We start from the raw sequence: 19,149 nt of genomic DNA on the forward strand, positions 1-19,149 counted from the left end.
ACTTTAAAATCTGTGCTTGTCATCTTTTTTTTCCCCACTCCAACATCCTTGAAAAATATGACATATTAATATTACCAGTACTACATTGGCTCCTAATGGTGAAGTTCCCAAGGGAATAATGTATCACAGTCTCTAGCACTGGGATCTTTGTAGTAATGTTCACCTTTCCAGTTCCCCTTCTATATTCTAATGCCTCCTTTCCAGTTTGAGAATGCCTACTTTGGCTAAGTTGATGGTAATATTTATCAGTACTGCTTGTACCTGTCTGCCACTGTGTCTGTTCTTCTCTAAAAAAGCTTACCATAGGAACGATGATGCATGAAATAAATTTCTCATTTCTTCTTAAGCTGTATGCTTCATCTTTTTTCCTTCTGGTAGGTGTTCCTAAAGGAGCAGGAACGACAACACCTACAAGACCTGCTTCACCAAGAGGTGCTCCGCAGAATCATATTGTTGCAGCGATGGTTCAGGGTCTTGCTGTGTAGGCAGCATTTCCTCCATCTGAGACAGGCATCTGTTATCATCCAGGTAGGAAACAAAAGGTTCTTTGCATGAGATTGGCTAGTTTATTTAGCCAGTGTTTTAGTAACTAGAACTGTTTTACTGTGAAACATTTAAGTAAGAATGTAAATTTCTTCAGTGGTGAGAATGTGTCCTACTCATTTGTTAAATGTTCACAGCATCCAACAGATTACCTGGCATATAATAATAGACTTTTAATAAATATTAATGGAGTTAAATTGAAATTAAATTGAATTTATAGTTATAATGTCTTGCGAGGTATGATTAGGGGCAAAGGAGTTATGTGCCTTAATTTTTGTTGGCAAGTTATTTTTAGTGTTGTGAGTGATATTTGAGAATTATATGTACATTGTTGTTGTTATGTATTCATTTTGGATGAAAGGTATCATATTTTACATTTATCTTTTATTTTCTCCCTCGTTGATTTATATGCTGGCTGTTTTCCACAGGATCTTTACTGTTTGTACAAGAAAATCTTTAATATCTTAATCTTTGCAATGTATACACGATGATGTTAAACCCATTAATATCGGCAAATTGTAGGTGAGAATATAATGTAATTTGTTAAAATTAATTTGTAGGGCATGAAAGCATCAAAAAGTTTTAAATTATTTTAAGTTGTATAATTAACTTCATTGAGGTTATATTATCTAAAATAGTTATTTTAGCCAGGCATATCTGGAAAAGGAAACTTTTTTTACTTTAACCACCCACGATTTAGCTGTTTAGCCACTTAACCTCTAGTTATGACATAAGAAATTTCTGTGAGAATGTGTTATAAGATATGACAACAGTTTTTATTATTTTGTCTTCCACACAGCGATTCTGGAGGAATTACCTAAATCAGAAGCAAGTCAGAGATGCAGCTGTGCAGCAGGATGCTTTAGTTATGGCTAGTGCAGCCACTCTTCTTCAAGCTTCCTGGCGTGCTCACTTAGAGAGGCAGCGGTATTTGGAGCTCCGGACCGCAGCCATCGTCATCCAGCAGAAATGGAGGGAGCACCATAGGCGGAGGCACATGGCTGCTATCTGCATACAGGCGAGATGGAAAGGCTACAGGGAAAGTAAGAGGTATCAAGAACAAAGGAACAAAATTATCCTTTTGCAATCACTATGTAGAGGATTCAGAGCAAGACAAAGGTAATCTTTTTTGCTATAATAATTAACTCCTCACTTGTCAAGTACTTCTTATATGTCTGCTCTAACATTTGCCTAACTTGAGTTAGAACTGGTTATCTCAGTTTGTCTTCTCCACTAGAAATAGAATTGTGAAATGTGCATCCAAGTTAGTTTAAGAAATACTTAATATTATAAAAAGAAAAATTTTGAGACTTTCCACTTTTTAAAATATTCTCAATAAATGTATTGTCTCCAGTGGTAACCAAGAGATATCTCTAGCCTATTTTTTTTTCCTGTTTTGATATAGATTTAAAGCTTTAAAAGAACAAAGACTAAAAAAAACAAAACTAAAACTTGGATTGGCAAATATCAAGCCATATGGAACTCTGGAAGTTCACGGTTCAGACCCTTCAGAATGGGAGGATTGTTCATTTGACAACAGAGTAAAAGCCATAGAGGAATGTAAATCTGTGATAGAGAGTAATCGAATTAGTCATGAAAGTTCAAAGGACTGCTTGAATGAGTCCCCAAACAAGCGACAGGAGAGAGCCAGAAGTCAAAGTGGTATGGACTTGCAGGCAGATGTGACTGTAAGAGAGAGACCCAAGTCCTTGGAAGATCTCCACCAGAAAAAAGTGGGTCGGGCCAAAAGAGAAAGTCGGAGAATGAGAGAACTAGAGCAAGCTATATTTAGTTTAGAATTGCTGAAAGTCCGTTCTCTTGGTGGTGTGTCTCCTTCAGAAGAACGTAGGTGGTCTACAGAACTGATGCCTGCGGGCCTTCAGTCTTTACAGGGTACACCGGATAGTGAAAGCTCTCAAGGAAGCTTGGAACTTCTGAGCTGTGAGGAAAGCCAAAAGAGCAAACTAGAGCCTATAATTCTAGATGAAGGAGATGTGCCGTTCCTGTCACCTAAGATATCTAGCAGTCCAAATTCTGATTCACAGGACAATGCCCTCAGTACCTCAAATGAGACTAACTATACATTGATTCAGAAGAGGGTACCTTCTGACTCAGTGCATTTAAAGAATGGGGCTATGAAGGAAAAACTGGTTTGCAGTTCTGAATCCATTACCTGTAAACCACAGCTGAGAGACTCCTTTATTTCAAATAGTCTGCCTACATTTTTTTATATTCCCCAACAAGACCCACTGAAAACAAGTTCTCAGCTGGATACAAGTGTCCAGAGAAACAAACTATTGGAAAGTGAAGAAACACTTCCATCTCTTACTTTGGATATCAACAGGGAAGCCAGAAAGTACCACTTCCCAGGGGAAAATCAAGTTGTTGCTTCTTTGAATACAGCTTCTTCCAATATTGTGCTTAAGAAGTTAGAAAAGCTAAACACTGAGAAGGAAGAAAGGCAAAAGCAATTGCAGCAGCAGAATGAAAAAGAGATGATGGAACAGATTCGCCAGCAAACAGATATTTTAGAAAAGGAGCGTAAAGCTTTTAAGACAATTGAAAAGCCAAGAACTGGGGAGACTTTTCTGGTACCATCTTTCCATCAGTCAAAGCAAAGAATAGAGAGGCCATCCTCTCTTCTCATCCTGAATACCCCAAATAAGGACGAACCCAGTGTAACTGGGACTCCATCAGTAACTGTAAAAGATGCTGCTCTTGCCCCAAAAGACAGTCCCTCTGCTCACTTACCCTTGAAGGACCGACCTGTCACTCTGTTCTTTGAAAGAAAAGGAGGCCCATGCCAATCTAGTGCTGTTAAGGAATTATCCAAGACAGACAAAATGTCCACCCAACTGAATGTAGCCTGTAAACTCTCTAATAATCGCATTTCAAAAAGAGAACAACTTAGGCCAACTCAGCCTTGTAGCTACAAATCTGATGACCCTTTCAGAGATGGAACTACTAGGGCCATTTTCTTCACGCCAAAGGAAAATATGAGTAGTTCCCTGTAAGTGAAGTCTTTATTTATTTTTATGTATAAGTGGGAAACTTTTTGGAAATTTTCATTAGGGTGCCTTGATCTGCCTCAACTATTTGTATGGGTGCTACTCAAATTAGCCATTTTCTGTGTGTAAAAAAATTTCCTAATTGTTGACTCCACCAGCCACCTGAAATTGGATATAATTATACCCTAGGAGTCTTTGACTAAGCACAGATAGCAGGGTTTTTGGTTCCTCCCCATTAAGTGAGAAAACATTTGTGAAGGGCTGTACAGTGCCTGGAAACTTAGTAGGCAGTCAGCAACGGCTGGTTGCCCTAGAGCTGTTAGGTGTAGCAATCCAAGCTTGTTAGTATCAGGCTTTAAAGTTAATGTGCTTTGTCACAGCTGCTGGCCTATTTATGGTCTGCATTAAGTTCTTTGTACCTTTTTTTTTGGGGGGGGTCGGGAATAAAAACCGCATAAAATTTACCATCTTAACCATTTTAAAGTGTACAGTTCAGTTGTGCTAACTATATGCACATTGTTGTGCAACAGATCTCTAGAGCTTTGTCATCTTGCAAAACAAACTCAATTACCCATTGAAAGCAGTTCCCCTTTTCCCCTTACCTCCAGCCCCTGGCAACCACCATTCTACTTTCTGTTTCTAAAAATATGACTACTGTATTTATTTTTGTCTGGGCGGCTTGTGAGATCTTAGTTCCCCAACCAGAGATTGAACCTGGGCCTTTGGCAGTGAAAGCCGTGGAGTCCTAATCACTGGACCGCCAGGGAATTCCCTGTGACTACTTTAAATACCTCACATAAGTGGAAGTTCTTTATTCTTTTAGGTTGTCTTAAGTAGCGGTAGCTGTGAGAAAGCATTTCTTAAGTGGTACATAAAAACAAATTTGATAAAATTTAAGATATTTATGTTAAGGCTATGTATACAGTGAATTCTTTCTGTTCTTGTGGGAGAATATCACTGTTTAAATGAAAGGAGGGCTATATCTTAGGGCTAAAAAAGTTAAATTTCATGTTAACTCTGAAAATAACTTTTTCTCATCATAACCTAACTTTTAACTCTGTCAGTCTTTAAAATTACAGATTTTATAGAAACTCTTTGTAAATATGGGCAAGAGATCATTGATATTTTATTTTTCCACTAAAAATTTTTATACAGGAGTGTGAAATGCAGTTGGACTACATGACAACTTGAGATCCTAGTGCTGTGCATTAACCTAGAGATTGCCCAAAAGTTCAGACTCTGTGTAGCATATAAGCCTACCAGAGAATGTTAAAAACGTATTATTTTCTGTCATTCTGATTAATTTTAGTTATGTGAGGGGTGTGCATGTGTGTATGTGCATAGTTGTTACATCCATGAATCTGTTTTGTAGAAGACTTACAGATTTCAAAAACAATCATCCTTGTGAATTATTCCTTTTATCATTTTGCCAAGATAAAGTCTTATAGCTACTTGACCTAGTTTGCTTTACCTTATTAATATCTGTGTATCTTCAAAATGGTTATTTATTAGATTGTTTGTGTGAAAGTTTAAGTAACATTCATACTTCACATCTTCTCTTGTTCTGTAAGTAATACTAGAAACATTAGCATTTTATAGAATCATAAATGTTAGTGTTTCTAAGTTATAATATCTAGTCCAGTTCCCACATATTATAGATGAGGTCACTGGTGCCCGTGGAGGTGAAAGGACTTGTATAAGGTCACATATTTAGAGAAACAGCTGAGACCAGAATTTGAGTTTCCTGTTTAGAAATCAGCATTGGGTGTCATGATTAGGAAGTAACATTAGATTAGTGTCCTTTCTATGCCATAGTGGTGATAAGTACATCTTAGTCTTCAGCTGGTTAGTAAGGGAGAACAAAAAAGAAATCATGGAGAAACTTAGAGAAAATGCTGTGAGTTTAAAAGTTAATTAGGGTGGTCAGGTGCTATCAAAGGTCCTATTAATTGTTTCTCTTTTGGAGAAAAAAATCGAAGGTAAATGGCTCAACTGTGGCAAGAGAGATTTTTAATAACCAAAAGGGTTATTCAGGACAACCTAGGATTGCTGGACTTGATTGTACACTGGTCAGAGGGAGATCTCTGAGAAGCTTTTAGCTATCAGAAAGATTGACATCTAATTAGCTTTGTTTAGGGATTATTGCATAGGGCAAAGGACAAGATAACCTAGGCCTTCATTTATAAAATTAAGTGGAAGATTTTGAATGCAAGGGCAATTACTCTGCCGAATGGTATTATAAGTTAGTGTCTACTTTAAACCCAGCAGTATGCTAGAAGGTAAGATATGATTTTCAGTGAAGTTTACAGTCCTGTTATTGATAAATTTTAAGACTAATGGTTCTGAGTTAATATAGATAATTGGGGCCATAAAAGTACAGGTTCTGTTCAGATTTTCATCAGACACAGACATTCATTTCTACAGAGAATTTAATGATAAAGCAGTCATATCATGTGGTTATTCAAGCCGAATTAAATTTTCACAGACTAACACTATACCATCTTTATGGTTTGGGGGATACTTCTTTTAGCTTGATAACAATTTCTTATTCTGCCAGTGTTGATTTTATTCTAAAAATTTTAAACTAAGACCACAGATGAAAGCTACAGAGAGATTTCAGAATGAAAATTTGCTTATCAATAGGACCATCTCAGTATAAAACAAAGTAATGAGGTACTCATCACTGGTTGGCTACTTATCAGGTGTTTTATAATGATTAGAGTAAAGGCCCCTTCTTCTGAGACTGATTCTAAAGATTTGGGGATTTGGTATTTTCCCTTTCTCATTATCAAATCCATTTCTTTGACCTGACTTGTTAGACTATATTTCATGCTATACTTTTAAGACTGCTGCCATGAGATATCTGCTAGGAATTGAGATGTAATCCTGTTGTTTTATCCTAAGTGTCACCAAGGAAGCCTTAAACAGTGGAAATCCTCAACTCCATAAACAAGATGAACCAGCTTGGAAACCTGTGAAGTTAACTGGGCCGGGCCAAAGAGAGGTAAGTATTGACTTTTGTTTTATTTATCTTCTATGCAAAATAGGTGCACGCTGTTTTGGAAATTATTATTCTTGTAGGTAGAGCACCTCGTCTACTCATTTACTCCCAAGTGTTTATAGAGAAAGAAGCCATGAATTAAGTCTGTTACACTTAGAGAGGAATACTTCAGGCAGGGAAGGGTGCCTAAAAATCCAGATTATATTTACAAAAAAGAAGTTGCTGAGGAAAAGAAGGCAACTTATGCAAGTGACTTTGGTGACTCATTATGGCAGTGAAAGATGACTTCCTTGGCTATGGAGAAGAACAGTATAGATTTAGCTTCCATTCTTATTCTTTGTCCAGAGTAATGAATATGGATTGCTTTTGGTTATCGCTGTCACTTCTAGTGGAAAGGGCACAGGGGTGGAGGGGATGTTTCAAGAAATTCATGAGCTCTCTGATGTCTTTCATTGGCATCGTCTCCCAAAAACCAAAACAAAACATTTTTGTGTTATTTGTTTTATCATTTGGTCAAGCAGGTTGCCAGACCGGCCCATAAAAAGAAAGCTCGAATGGCGCGGACGCGCTCCGATTTCTTGACTAGAGGTACTTTTGCCGATGGGGAGGGGGATACAGAGGAAGATGATTACGATGACATTATTGAGCCCCTTCTCTCCCTTGACCAAGCTTCTCACTCTGAGCTAGGGCCTGCACCCAGCCTGGGTCAGGCCTCTCACAGTGACTCCGAAATGGTAATTTTACAGCAATATAAGAAAAATAGGCAACAAGCAAATCGGATGGGAATAGTCTTTGCTAATCTAAAGCTAACCTTCACAGCTTCTTCTCCGTATAACGGTTTGTACATGGGAAACCTCAGTGAACAAAGCAACTAAAGCAAAACCTTAATTTACAAGGACTTGGATAAAGGGCACTTTAACAGTATATGTCAAATCATAAATTAGGCAAAAAATATTAAAGTTATTTAACTTAGCACTAATGTAGGAGTTTTCTGTGTTATATCTTAAAAGGTCTAGAGCAGGGAGGCTCAAAATTTTTTTTTGTAAGGGGCCAGATAGTAAATGTTTTAGACTTTATGGGTTATACAGTCTCTGTTGCAACTGCTTAACTCTGTTACTGTAGAGTGGAAGCAGCCATAGGCAATAAGTAAACAAAGACACATGGCTATGTTCCAATAAAATTATTTACAAAAACAGGCAAGGGGGCTGTATTTGACCTGCTGGTCATAGTTTCTTGATCCCTCCATGGTCTAGTGAATAGGGTATATAAAAAATAATCCAGTAGCTTTTAACTGAAATGGTATTCTCTTTTCTTTTCTTTTCTTTTTGGCTTTAAACTTGCTTCCCCTCTGCATTTTTTAGTAATAGAAAATAAACATGAATTTTAAAAAATTTAATAAGCAATGCCAAAAATGTCTTCCTGGGCCAACCGAGCCAACTAAAAAGCTATAGATAATGTGAATTTGTCTTAATCACAAATTACAACATTGGAGTTATGTTTGAATAAAGCTGCATTAAGAAAATAACTATTATCATATCTCAGCCCAAATTAGGCATATATAGTTTGATAAGTACAAATGTTTATGGGTATAAAGTGTTTGATTTTGGAATTGTCCTGGAAAATACAATATGAGTACCCTGTATGTCTATTATGTACTAAAACATTATCACTGAGGAGGTGGAATGATATGCATTTTATTTCCTTGCATATCCTTAATTAAGTTGGGTCTGTAATGTTTTTCTTTAGTATCTGTTCATTATGGGAGAAACATTTTAGGATGGCCTTCTTTTGACTCATTAAATATTTTATCTTTGAGCTGTTTTAAAAGCTATTTGATTGTTCCAAAGACCTAGTTAATTAAAATTTTTGCTAAGTTCCAGAATATTCTCATTGTCTTTATCTTTTATTGGAGATGGACCCAGTTTTTAAATGATAATATTGATATTCTAAGAAAGGGAAAATAAAAACAACAACAAAAACAGAAAAATGCATGACCAGTTCTCTAATTAGACAAATGAGTCATTACCCTGAGCCAAACGGTAGGACTGTAAAAGTTGCAGCCTGTATATCCATTGATACATATAATTAGAACCAAAGCGTTCTCTTCAGTGTAGGATAAAATAACTCCACTTTGGAGGTGCCCTGTTTTTGAGTTATAAATAATGAAATATACTCTATCATATGCTTAGTTGTTAAAGATGAAATTATGTAATGGAGCAAACTAATTTTAATGAAAAGCACTGCTATATATTTTTAGTGTAAATAGGGAACATGCTTAAATTATTCTCCAGAGTGTACATAGATTTTTCATTTGTTGAAGAATTTAGCATTTATAATTGCTGTTTTGTTCCTGAGAGTTTCCTTTGTTACAAACCTTAGTCCTTTTGGTGGTAGAGTTCTTTCTCACTGAGAATTACTGAGATGAACCAGGAAGTTGGGCTTTCTGCTTGGAGCATTCAGCCCCTTTAAGGGTTCTAGCTGGTAGTCTCTGCCTGTGATTCTGTTCACCTGCTTGACAGTCACTGCATGCCAGTAGTTGTAGAGCACCCTCCTGCACAGTGTGTTAGTCACCTCGCCAGCTTTCTCACTGTCCTTCTGTTTCATCACTAGCTATTTTAGGAATAGGTGGTGGTGGTTGTTTCTGGTGAACACTTGCATGAAGAAGCTTTGCTTTTTAGAATGTGCTGATAGATACTTACTGGGGTTGGGGGTGGGAAGGGTAGGGACAGTTTTAAAGTGTGTTTCTGTTTGTTTATCTTGAAAATATGCCATGTTCTAATGTTATCTGATATTGTGAAAAATGAAGTCTAATTGTTTCTAAATGGAATCTACTGAATTCTCAAAATCCGCATATCTTCAGGATTTTAAATGGGCTTGATTTTCTGGGCACAAGATTTTTTAAAAAACTGGATAGTTTTTGTTTTTTCTCTGGACAAAGTGATTTTAATAACTGACATTTGCTAAGAAGTGTGTCTGTCTTCGAGGAAGCCATCCACTGACCTTTCCAGTTGTGAAATAACTGATCTAATGAGATAAAGACAGTTAGAAATGAATTACCTGAAGGGGATTTGATAAGCATTACCTCCTGAGCTGGTGAATTGTTAATTAGTTATTACCTGCTGTGGAGGAGTTGAGGTGAGAGTAGAAGTTTCCCTCCTTATGACTTTAGTGTTTTTTTTAAACTTCCTACTTTTAACTCTGCCATTTGAATAACTGTTTAGTCTCTGTATGCTGCTTTCACTTAGTTTTTATACCTCCCATGTTTTATTTTATTTCATTTTTTTAACATCTTTATTGGAGTATAATTGCTTTACAATGGTGTGTTAGTATCTCCCTATACCCTCAAGTCCATTCTCTACATCTGCGTCTTTATTCCTGTCCTGCCCCTAGGTTCTTCAGAACCTTTTTTTTTTTTTTTAGATTCCATATATATGTGTTAGCATATGGTATTTGTTTTTCTCTTTCTGACTTCACTCTGTATGACAGACTCTAGGTCCATCCACCTCACTACAAATAACTCAGTTTCGTTTCTTTTTATGGCTGAGTAATATTCCATTGTATATATGTGCCACATTTTCTTTATCCATTCATCTGTTGATAGACATTTAGGTTGCTTCCATGTCCTGGCTATTGTAAATAGTGCTGCAGTGAACACTGTGGTACATGTATCTCCAGAATGTACAAGCAGCTCATTCAGCTCAATATCACAAAAACAAACAACCCAATCCATAAATGGGCAGAAGACCTAAATAGACATTTCTTCAAAGAAGACATACAGATGGCCAACAAATTCATGAAAAGAACATCAACATCACTAATTAGAGAAATGCAAATCAAAACCACAATGAGGTATCACCTCACACTGTTTAGAATGGCCATCATCAGAAAATCTACAAACAGTAAATGCTGGAGAGGGTATGGAGAAAAGGGAACCCTCTTGCACTATTGGTGGGAATGTAAATTGATACAGCCACTATGGAGAACAGTATGGAGGTTCCTTAAAAAACTACAAATAGGATTACCATATGACCCAGATATCGCATTACTGGGCATATACCCTGAGAAAACCATAATTCAAAAAGAGACATGTACCACAATGTTCATTGCAGCTCTATTTACAATAGCCAGGACATGGAAGCAGCCTAAGTGTCCATCGACAGATGAATGGATAAAGAAGATGTGACACATATATACAATGGAATATTACTGCTAAGCAATATTTTTAAGGTGGCTTTCATATCGTCTTTTAGTCTCTGAATCATCTGGAAGGTGAATGAGTTAATAAAATCATTTCTATCACTTATTTGTAGGATTGGTATAGGTAACAGTTTTCTCTGTATAGTTTCTTCTACCATTCGCTAGACTTAAAGCAATCATCTCCATGGGTATGACTCCCAAATAGCTCTCCAGAATTTGTTGACTTTATCTACAGTATGCTAAAACTAAGTTTTTCATTTCCCCCCAAAACTCCTATACTTCTTATATTCCTATTTCTGTTTGTTTTTCTCTGAGATACTCTTCAGTCCTTATCTGTGTTGAATTTTCCTTCTCTTTACTATCCACTCCACAAAAAACTGCCAGAAAAAAAACATTTATCAAGGCTAAATTTATTAGCTTATTTTACAGTAAGGGAAAATCCATCTTGACTAGGTCTTAGTAATTTCTCAGAAAGGGGAAGTCAGGAAAGGATATTTATAGGATTTTAGGGCCTAGGCTGGTGATTTTGAGGGTCTTACAAGTTGGAAAACCAGCTGAATTGAACAAAGTTTATGACATAAAAAGTTTAGATTGGTGGCCCCAGGACAGCAGCCACACTATTGAATACTCTTGGTATTTACTTATTTTTTAATATACTGTTTTCTATTTGATTTTGTCTAATTTCTTCAAGCCTGTTAGGTCTTTCTGGTTTTCTGTTTTGTTCTCGGTTTTTTATTGATTTTTTTTTGTTTTTTTTTTTTTTGGCTGCACCACACGGCTTGCAGGATCTCAGTTCCCCGAATAGGGATTGAACCCCGGCCACAGCAGTGAAAGCCCAGAATCCTAACCACTAGGTCACCAGGGAACTCCATACACTTAGTATTAATATGTGTATTTTATTCCCCCCAAAAGTCAGGGACAGTTCATAGCATTGCGACTCTCCACTGTTTGATTTGGTAGAATTTCCCTATGAAACCATCTGGGGTTGATACTTTTTTGTGACATAATTCTTTTATTATAAGTTCCTCTATTTCTTCTAGGAAAGTTAGTCTTTAAAGCTTTCTGTCTAATGGGGGCAATTTTGGCAACTAGTTTTTTCCATTTCAGCTAACTTTAATAATTTATTTGCCTAGAGGTCTGGAAAGTAGTCTCATGATTTTAAAAAATTCTCTGTTTCAATCGTTATTTCCCTTTTGTCATTTCTTATTTTGTAGATTTTTTTCCCTTACCTAGCCGTTTATTTTGTTAATTTTTTCCAAAGTAACAGGATTTGGTTTATTTATCATACCTACTTTTTTTTTCATTCTCCACTGATTTCTGCTTTTATGTTTATTATTTATTTTATTATGCTGTTTTTGGTTTACTTTCTTATTTTTCTAGCTTTTGAGTGGTTAATTTAATTCATTTAGATATTTTTATTGATACAGGTTTGTAAGGCTATGGTTTTTCCTCTGATCACATTTCAAATGTATCTTGTTTACTCTAATATGTAAAGGATTTATTATTTTTTAAGAAAATCTGTAATTTTAGTTTCTTTTTTTACCCAAAACTTGTTTAATAAAAATCTTTGAGTTTTCAGATGAAGAGCCTTTTTTGTTTTTTAATTTTTGTTAGTTTCTAGTTTTATTGTATTCTGATGAAAGACTTTATGATGCTTCTGTTTGATCAAATTTACTGGTATTTTCTTCATTACTTAGTATATGATCAGTTTTTGTGAATGTACCATGTGCATTTTTTAAATTGAAATGTAGTTGACGTACAATATTATGTTACTTTTGGATATACTATGTAATGACTTGACATTTGCATACATTATGAAATGATCACCATGATAAGTCTCGTAACCATCTGTCCCCATACAAAGTTATTATAATATTACTGACCATATTCCTTATGCTGTATATACATCCCCATGACTTGCTTACTATTAAACTGGAGGTTTGTACCTCTTAATCCCCTACACATATTTCACGCACCTCTCCCACCCACCTCCCTTCTGGCAACCACCCATTTGTTCTCTGTATCTATGAGTCTGTTTTCATTTTGTTCAGTTTGTTTGTTTTGTTTTTTCGATTCTGCCCATGAGTGAGATCATGCAGTTTTTGTCTTTGACTGACTTATTTCAGTTAGCATAATACCCTCTAGATCCGTACATGTTGTCTCAAATGACAATAATTAATTTTTTAATGGCTTAGTAATATTCCATTGTTTATATATACCACATCTTTTTTATCCAGTCATCTATTGATGGGCACTTAGGTTGCTTCTATAGCTTGTCTATTGTAAATAATACTTCAGTGGACACTGGAGTGCATATATCTTATGTTAGTGTGGGTTTTTTCCTTTGGATAAATACCCAGAAGTGGAATTGCTGGATCATATCATAGTTCTATTTTTAATTTTTTGAGGAACCTCCATATTATTTTCCATAGTGGGCCATACCAATTTACATTCCCACCAATAGTGAACGAGGGTTCCCTTTTATCCACATCCTTGCCAACACTTGTTGTTTGTTGAATGTGTATTTGATAAGAAGGTATATTCTCTATTCAGAGTATAAAATTTCAATATATATCTGTAAGCTCTACCTTATTAATTACGTTGTTTGCCTTCTACATCCTTATTGTTTTTGATCTGTCTTATACAGAATGTGTTAACGTCTCCTGTTATTCATTGTGAATTGTGGCTTTTAGTATTAAGAAGTGTCCTGTGTCAGATTCCATGTTTTTTGCTTGAATCCTACATAAATAATAATATCACAGCCTCTGTTTTCTTATTATTTCCACTTGCCTAGAATACTTTTGCTCACCCCTTTAGTTTTAGCTTTTCTGGATCCTTTTGTTTAGAGGTGTGTTTTTTTGTGCAGTATAGTTGGGCCCTGCTGTGTGAGCCAAATTAAAAAATTTTTCCTTAATAGGTGAGTTAAATCTATCCATATTTATTAATGTAACTGATAGATTAATTCTCCACTCTTTCTTATAATTTTGTTATTATTATGTTAAATTTTCTGTGTTTATGTTACTTTTCTTTGATCTTTTGTTTTTTTAATTTCTTTTGATGTTTAGGAGAGGTTGTGTTCTTGTTCTGTTGATTGTTTACCTTTATATATAACTTTTAAAAATGCCTTTAATATTTTTTAATTTAACCAATTATACTCTAATTAGTCATTTTAAAATAAATAATATTAATTCTCACCTATTGTGACACAACTGTTGATGAATTATTCTAGTCTCTATTCCCTTCTACTCCTATTTTTTAGGCTTTTATTTCTACTTTGTCAGAACATGTAATTTTATATATGATTCTTTCACTGTAGTCCCTACCTTTGTTTTTGATTTATTATTAAATGTATTAATTATCACTTCAAATATTTTGCAGAAGTTTCCCTGTTTATCTCTTGGTTGGATGAAGCTCTTCCCCTTAGTAGATTACTTACGAAGGGACATCAATATGGAATTCCCCAAGATCTTTCTATGGCCTTGATGTTTGAAGGGACCTCTTGGCTACACATAAAGTCCTTGATTCATATTTTCTTTCTCTGAGTTTTTTGAAAGTGCTATTTTATTGTTGTCTTACTTTATTTGTTACTGTTGGTAAGTCTATTACCAGTCTAAATCTCTTGCCCGTATAAGTTATTTGATGTTTTTACTTGGATGCCTTCAGAGTTTCTTCTTTATATTTAAAGTTTAAGATATGTCTTTAAATCGATCATTACAGATTAATTATCCTGTATATCTGCAGGACTCTGTCAGTGTGTAAATTCTGGTCTTGCCTTATTTTTGAAAAGTTTTACGGGATGATAGTTTTAAATATTGTGTTCTGTTGTTTTGTTCTTCTTGTTTAGGGATTGCAATTACAAACAAGTATTTTTCTTTTCCTATCGTCCATTTCAACTACCTTCTCTCTGACCATTTTTCCTTATTTCTTTATATAATTTTATACTTTTTTGTTATCTTCCTGCTTTTGTCCCCTTTAAATTTTCCATTTGTGCTTTTTCTCCCTTAGGCGTCTCATAAGTTAATCTTCATTTCACTTTCTTATTGATTGATTGATTGCTGTGTCCTAGCTGCTGCACGCAGGCCTTCTCCAGTCACAGCAAGTAGGGGCCTCGCACCACAGTGGCCTCTCCAGCTGCAGAGCACAGGCTCCAGCCACACGGGCCTCAGCAGTTGTGGCACGTGGGCTCGGCAGCTGTGGCTCACGGGCTCCAGAGCGCAGGCTCAACAGTTGTGCTGCACGGGCACAGCTGCTCCGCAGCATGCGGAATCCTCCCGGACCAGGGACTGAACCCACATCCCCTGCACTGGCAGGCAGACTCCCAACCACTGTGCCACCAAAGGCCTTTACTGTCTTTTTATTTCTTTCATGAGTTCATTCAACTCTACTTTCATTTCTACCCAGTTTTTGCTCTCTCAGGGTTAACTGTTCATTATCTTGATAGCTGCTGTTTCTTCTTTTTTGGCTGCATTGGGTCTTCATTGCTGCACTTGGGCTTTCTCTAGTTGTGGCGAGTGGGGGCTACTCCTCGTTGCAGTGCGTGGGCTTCTCATAATGGTGGCTTCTCTTGCTGCAGAGCACAGGCTCTAAGCACGTGGGCTTCCGTAGTTGCAGCACACGGGCTCAGTAGTTGTAGCTCATGGGCTCTAGACTGCAGGCTCGGTAGTTGTGGCGCATGATCTTAGTTGCTCCGCGGCATGTGGGACCTTCCTGGACCAGGGATTGAACCCGTGTCACCTGCATTGGCAGGTAGATTCTTTTTTTTTGTTTTTTTTAACATTTCTATTGCAGTATAATTGCTTTACAATGGTGTGTTAGTTTCTGCTTTATAACAAAGTGAATCAGCTATACATATACATATATCCACATATCTCCTCCCTCTGTGTCTCCCACCACCCTCCCTATCCCACCCCTCTAGGTGGTCACAAAGCACTGAGCCGATCTCCCTGTGCTATGTGGCTCCTTTCCACTAGCTAGCTATTTTACATTTGATAGTATATAAGTCCATGTCACTCTCTCACTTTGTCCCAGCTTACCCTTCCCCTCCCTGTGTCCTCAAGTCCATTCTCTATGTCTGCGTCTTTATTCCTGTCCTGCCCCTAGGTTCTTCAGATCCATGTTTTCTTTTTTAGATTCCGTATATATGTGTTAGCATACGCTATTTGTTTTTCTCTTTCTGACTTCACTCTGTATGACAGTCTCTAGGTCCATCCACCTCACGACAAATGACTGAATTTCATTTCTTTTTATGGCTGAGTAATATTCCATTGTATATATGTGTAACATCTTTTTTTTAAACATTTTTATTGGAGTATAATTGCTTGGCAGTGGTGTGTTAGTTTCTGCTTTATAACAAAATGAATCAGTTATACATATACATATATACCCATATCTCTTCCCGCTTGCATCTCCCTCCCTCCTACCCTCCCTATCCCACCATTCTATCTGGTCACAAAACACCGAGCTGACCTCCCTGTGCTATGTGACTGCTTCCCACTAGCTATCAATATTTTACATTTGGTAGTGTATATATGCCCATATATACACTACCACTCTCTCACTTTATCCCAGCTTACTTTTCCCCCTCCCCATGTCTCCAAGTCCATTCTCTAGTAGGTCTGCGTCTTTATTCCCATCTTGCCCCTAGTTTTTTCATGACGTTTTCTCTTTTTTTTAGATTTCGTATATATGTGTTAGCATACGCTATTTGTTTTTCTCTTTCTGACTTCACTGTGTATGACAAACTCTAGGTCCATCCACCTCACTACAAATAACTCAATTTCATTTCTTTTTATGGCTGAGTAATATTCCAATATTCCATTGTATATATGTGCCACATCTTCTTTATCCATTCATCTGTCGATAGACACTTAGGTTGCTTCCATGTCCTGGCTATTGTAAATAGAGCTGCAGTGAACACTGTGGTACATGACTCTTTTTGCATTATGGTTTTCTCAGGGTATAAGCCCAGTAATGTGACATCTGGGTCATATGGTAGTTCTATTTTTAGTTTTTTAAGAACCTCCATACTGTTCTCCATAGTGGCTGTATCAATTTACATTTCCAACAATACTGCAAGAGGGTTCCCTTTTCTCCACACCCTCTCCAGCATTTATTGTTTGTAGATGTTTTGATGATGGCCATTCTGACTGGTGTGGGGTGATACCTCATTGTAGTTTTGATTTGCATTTCTCTAATGATTAGGGATATTGAGCATCCTTTCATGTGTTTGTTGGCAAACTGTATATCTTCTTTGGAGAAATGTCTATTTAGGTCTTCTGCCCATTTTCAGATTGGGTTGTTTGTTTTCTTGATATTAAACTGCATGAGCTGCTTGTAAATTTTGGAGATTAATCCTTTGTCAATTGCTTCATTTGCAAATATTTTCTCCCATTCTGAGGGTTGTCTTTTCATCTTGTTTATGGTTTCCTTTGCTGTGCAAAAGCTTTTAAATTTTATTAGGTCCCACTTGTTTATTTTTATTTTTGTTTCCATTACTCTAGGAGGTGGATCAAAAAAGATCTTGCTGTGATTTATGTCATAGAGTGTTCTACTTATATTTTCCTCTAACAGTTTTATAGTGTCTGGCCTTACATTTAGGTCTTTAATCCATTTTGAGTTTATTTTTGTGTATGGTGTTAGGAAGTGTTCTAATTTCATAGTTTAACATGTACCTGTCCAGTTTTCCCAGCCCCCACTTATAGAAGAGGCTGTCTTTTCTCCATTGTATATCCTTTCCTCCATTACCAAAAATAAGGTGACCACATGTGCTTGGGTTTACCTCTGGACTTTCTATCTTGTTCCATTGATCTGTATTTCTGTTTTTGTGCCAGTACCATACTGTCTTGATTACTGTAGCTTTATAGTATAGTCTGAAATCAGGGAGCCTGATTCCTCCAGCTCTGTTTTTCTTTCTCAAGACTGCTTTGGCTATTCGGGGTCTTTTGTGCTTCCCTACAAATTGTGAAATTTTTTGTTCTAGTTCTGTGAAAAATACCAGTGGCAGTTTGATAGGGATTGCATTGAATCTGTAGATTGCTTTGGGTAGTAGAGTCATTTTCACAATGTTGATTCTTCCAATCCAAGAACATGGTATATCTCTCCATCTGTTTGTATCATCTTCATTTTCTTTCATCAGTGTCTTATAGTTTTCTGCATACAGGTCTTGTGTCTCCTTACATAGGTTTATTCCTAGGTATTCTATTCTTTTTGTTGCAGTGGTAAATGGGAGTGTTTCCTTAATTTCTCTTTCAGAATTTTCATCATTAGTGTATAGGAGTGCAAGAGATTTCTGCACATTAATTTTGCATCCTGCTACTTTACCAACTTCATTGATTAGCTCTAGTAGTTTTCTGGTAGCATCTTTAGGTTTCTCTATGTATATAGTATGTCATCTGCAAACAGTGACAGCTTTACTTCTTCTTTTCCGATTTGGATATTGTCTATAAAGGTTTTAATTTTTCCGTTGAATCTGAATGAGATCCTTGCTGGGTAGAGTAATCTTCCCTTTCCTCACTTTAAATATGTGTTGTCACTTCCTTCTGGCTTGCAGAGTTTCTGTTGAAAGATCAGCTGTTAACCTTACGGGGTTTCCCTAGTATGTTATTTGTTGTTTTTCCCTTGCTGCTTTTAATATTTTTTCTTTGTATTTAATTTTTGATAGTTTTATTAATATGTGTCTTGGCGTGTTTCTCCTTGGATTTATCTTGTATGGGAGTCTCTGTGCTTCCTGAACTTGATTGACTATTTTCTTTCCCATATTAGGGAAGTTTTCAACGATAATGTCTTCAAATACTTTCTCAGTCCCTTTCTTTTTCTCTTCTTCTTCTGGGACCCCTATAATTCAAACGTTGGTGCATTTAATGTTGTCCCAGAGATCTCTAAGACTGTGCTCAATCCTTTTCATTCTTTTTTCTTTATTCTGCTCTGCAGTAGTGATTTCCACTATTTTATCTTCCAGTTCACTTATCCATTCTTCTGCCTCAGTTATTCTGCTATTGATTCCATCTCTAGAATTGTTAATTTCATTTATTGTGTTGTTCATCATTGTTTGTTTGCTCTTTAGTCCTTTTACGTTGTTGTTAAATGTTTCTTGTATTTTCTCCATTCTGTTTCCAAGATTTTGGATCATCTTTACTATCCTTACTCTGAATTCTTTTTCAGGTAGACTGCCTATTTCCTCTTCACTTATTTGGTCTCGTGGGTTTTTACCTTGCTCCTTCATCTGCTGTGTGTTTCTCTGTCTTCTCATTTTGCTTAACTTACTGTGCTTGGGGTCTCGTTTTCGCTGGCTGCACGTTCATAGTTCCTGTTGTTTTTGGTGTCTGTCCCCAGTGGCTAAGGTTGGTTCAGTGGGTTGTGTAGGCTTCCTGGTGGAGGGGACTGGTGCCTGTGTTCTCTTGA

At 36.5% G+C, this 19,149-nt stretch overlaps 1 protein-coding gene across 7 annotated transcripts in view; it reads left to right on the top strand.

Annotated features, from left to right (window-relative positions):
* Positions 1-19,149, top strand: part of MYO9A (myosin IXA) — a 266,751-nt gene that overhangs the window by 180,824 nt on the left and 66,778 nt on the right. For 3 of the 7 annotated variants that reach the window (XM_024761731.1, XM_024761734.1, XM_024761732.1), the window contains 5 exons: positions 379-528; positions 1,343-1,662; positions 1,949-3,553; positions 6,456-6,555; positions 7,071-7,286. In XM_024761731.1, coding sequence (XP_024617499.1) covers positions 379-528; positions 1,343-1,662; positions 1,949-3,553; positions 6,456-6,555; positions 7,071-7,286 — 2,391 coding nt within the window. The remainder of the gene's footprint in view (positions 1-378; positions 529-1,342; positions 1,663-1,948; positions 3,554-6,455; positions 6,556-7,070; positions 7,287-19,149) is intronic. The other 4 variants (XM_024761733.1, XM_024761738.1, XM_024761735.1 and 1 more) reach the window with 2 other exon arrangements.

Source organism: Neophocaena asiaeorientalis, unplaced genomic scaffold (assembly GCF_003031525.2).
Source record: "Neophocaena asiaeorientalis asiaeorientalis breed wild unplaced genomic scaffold, Neophocaena_asiaeorientalis_V1.1 scaffold54, whole genome shotgun sequence".
Lineage (NCBI taxonomy): Eukaryota > Metazoa > Chordata > Mammalia > Artiodactyla > Phocoenidae > Neophocaena > Neophocaena asiaeorientalis.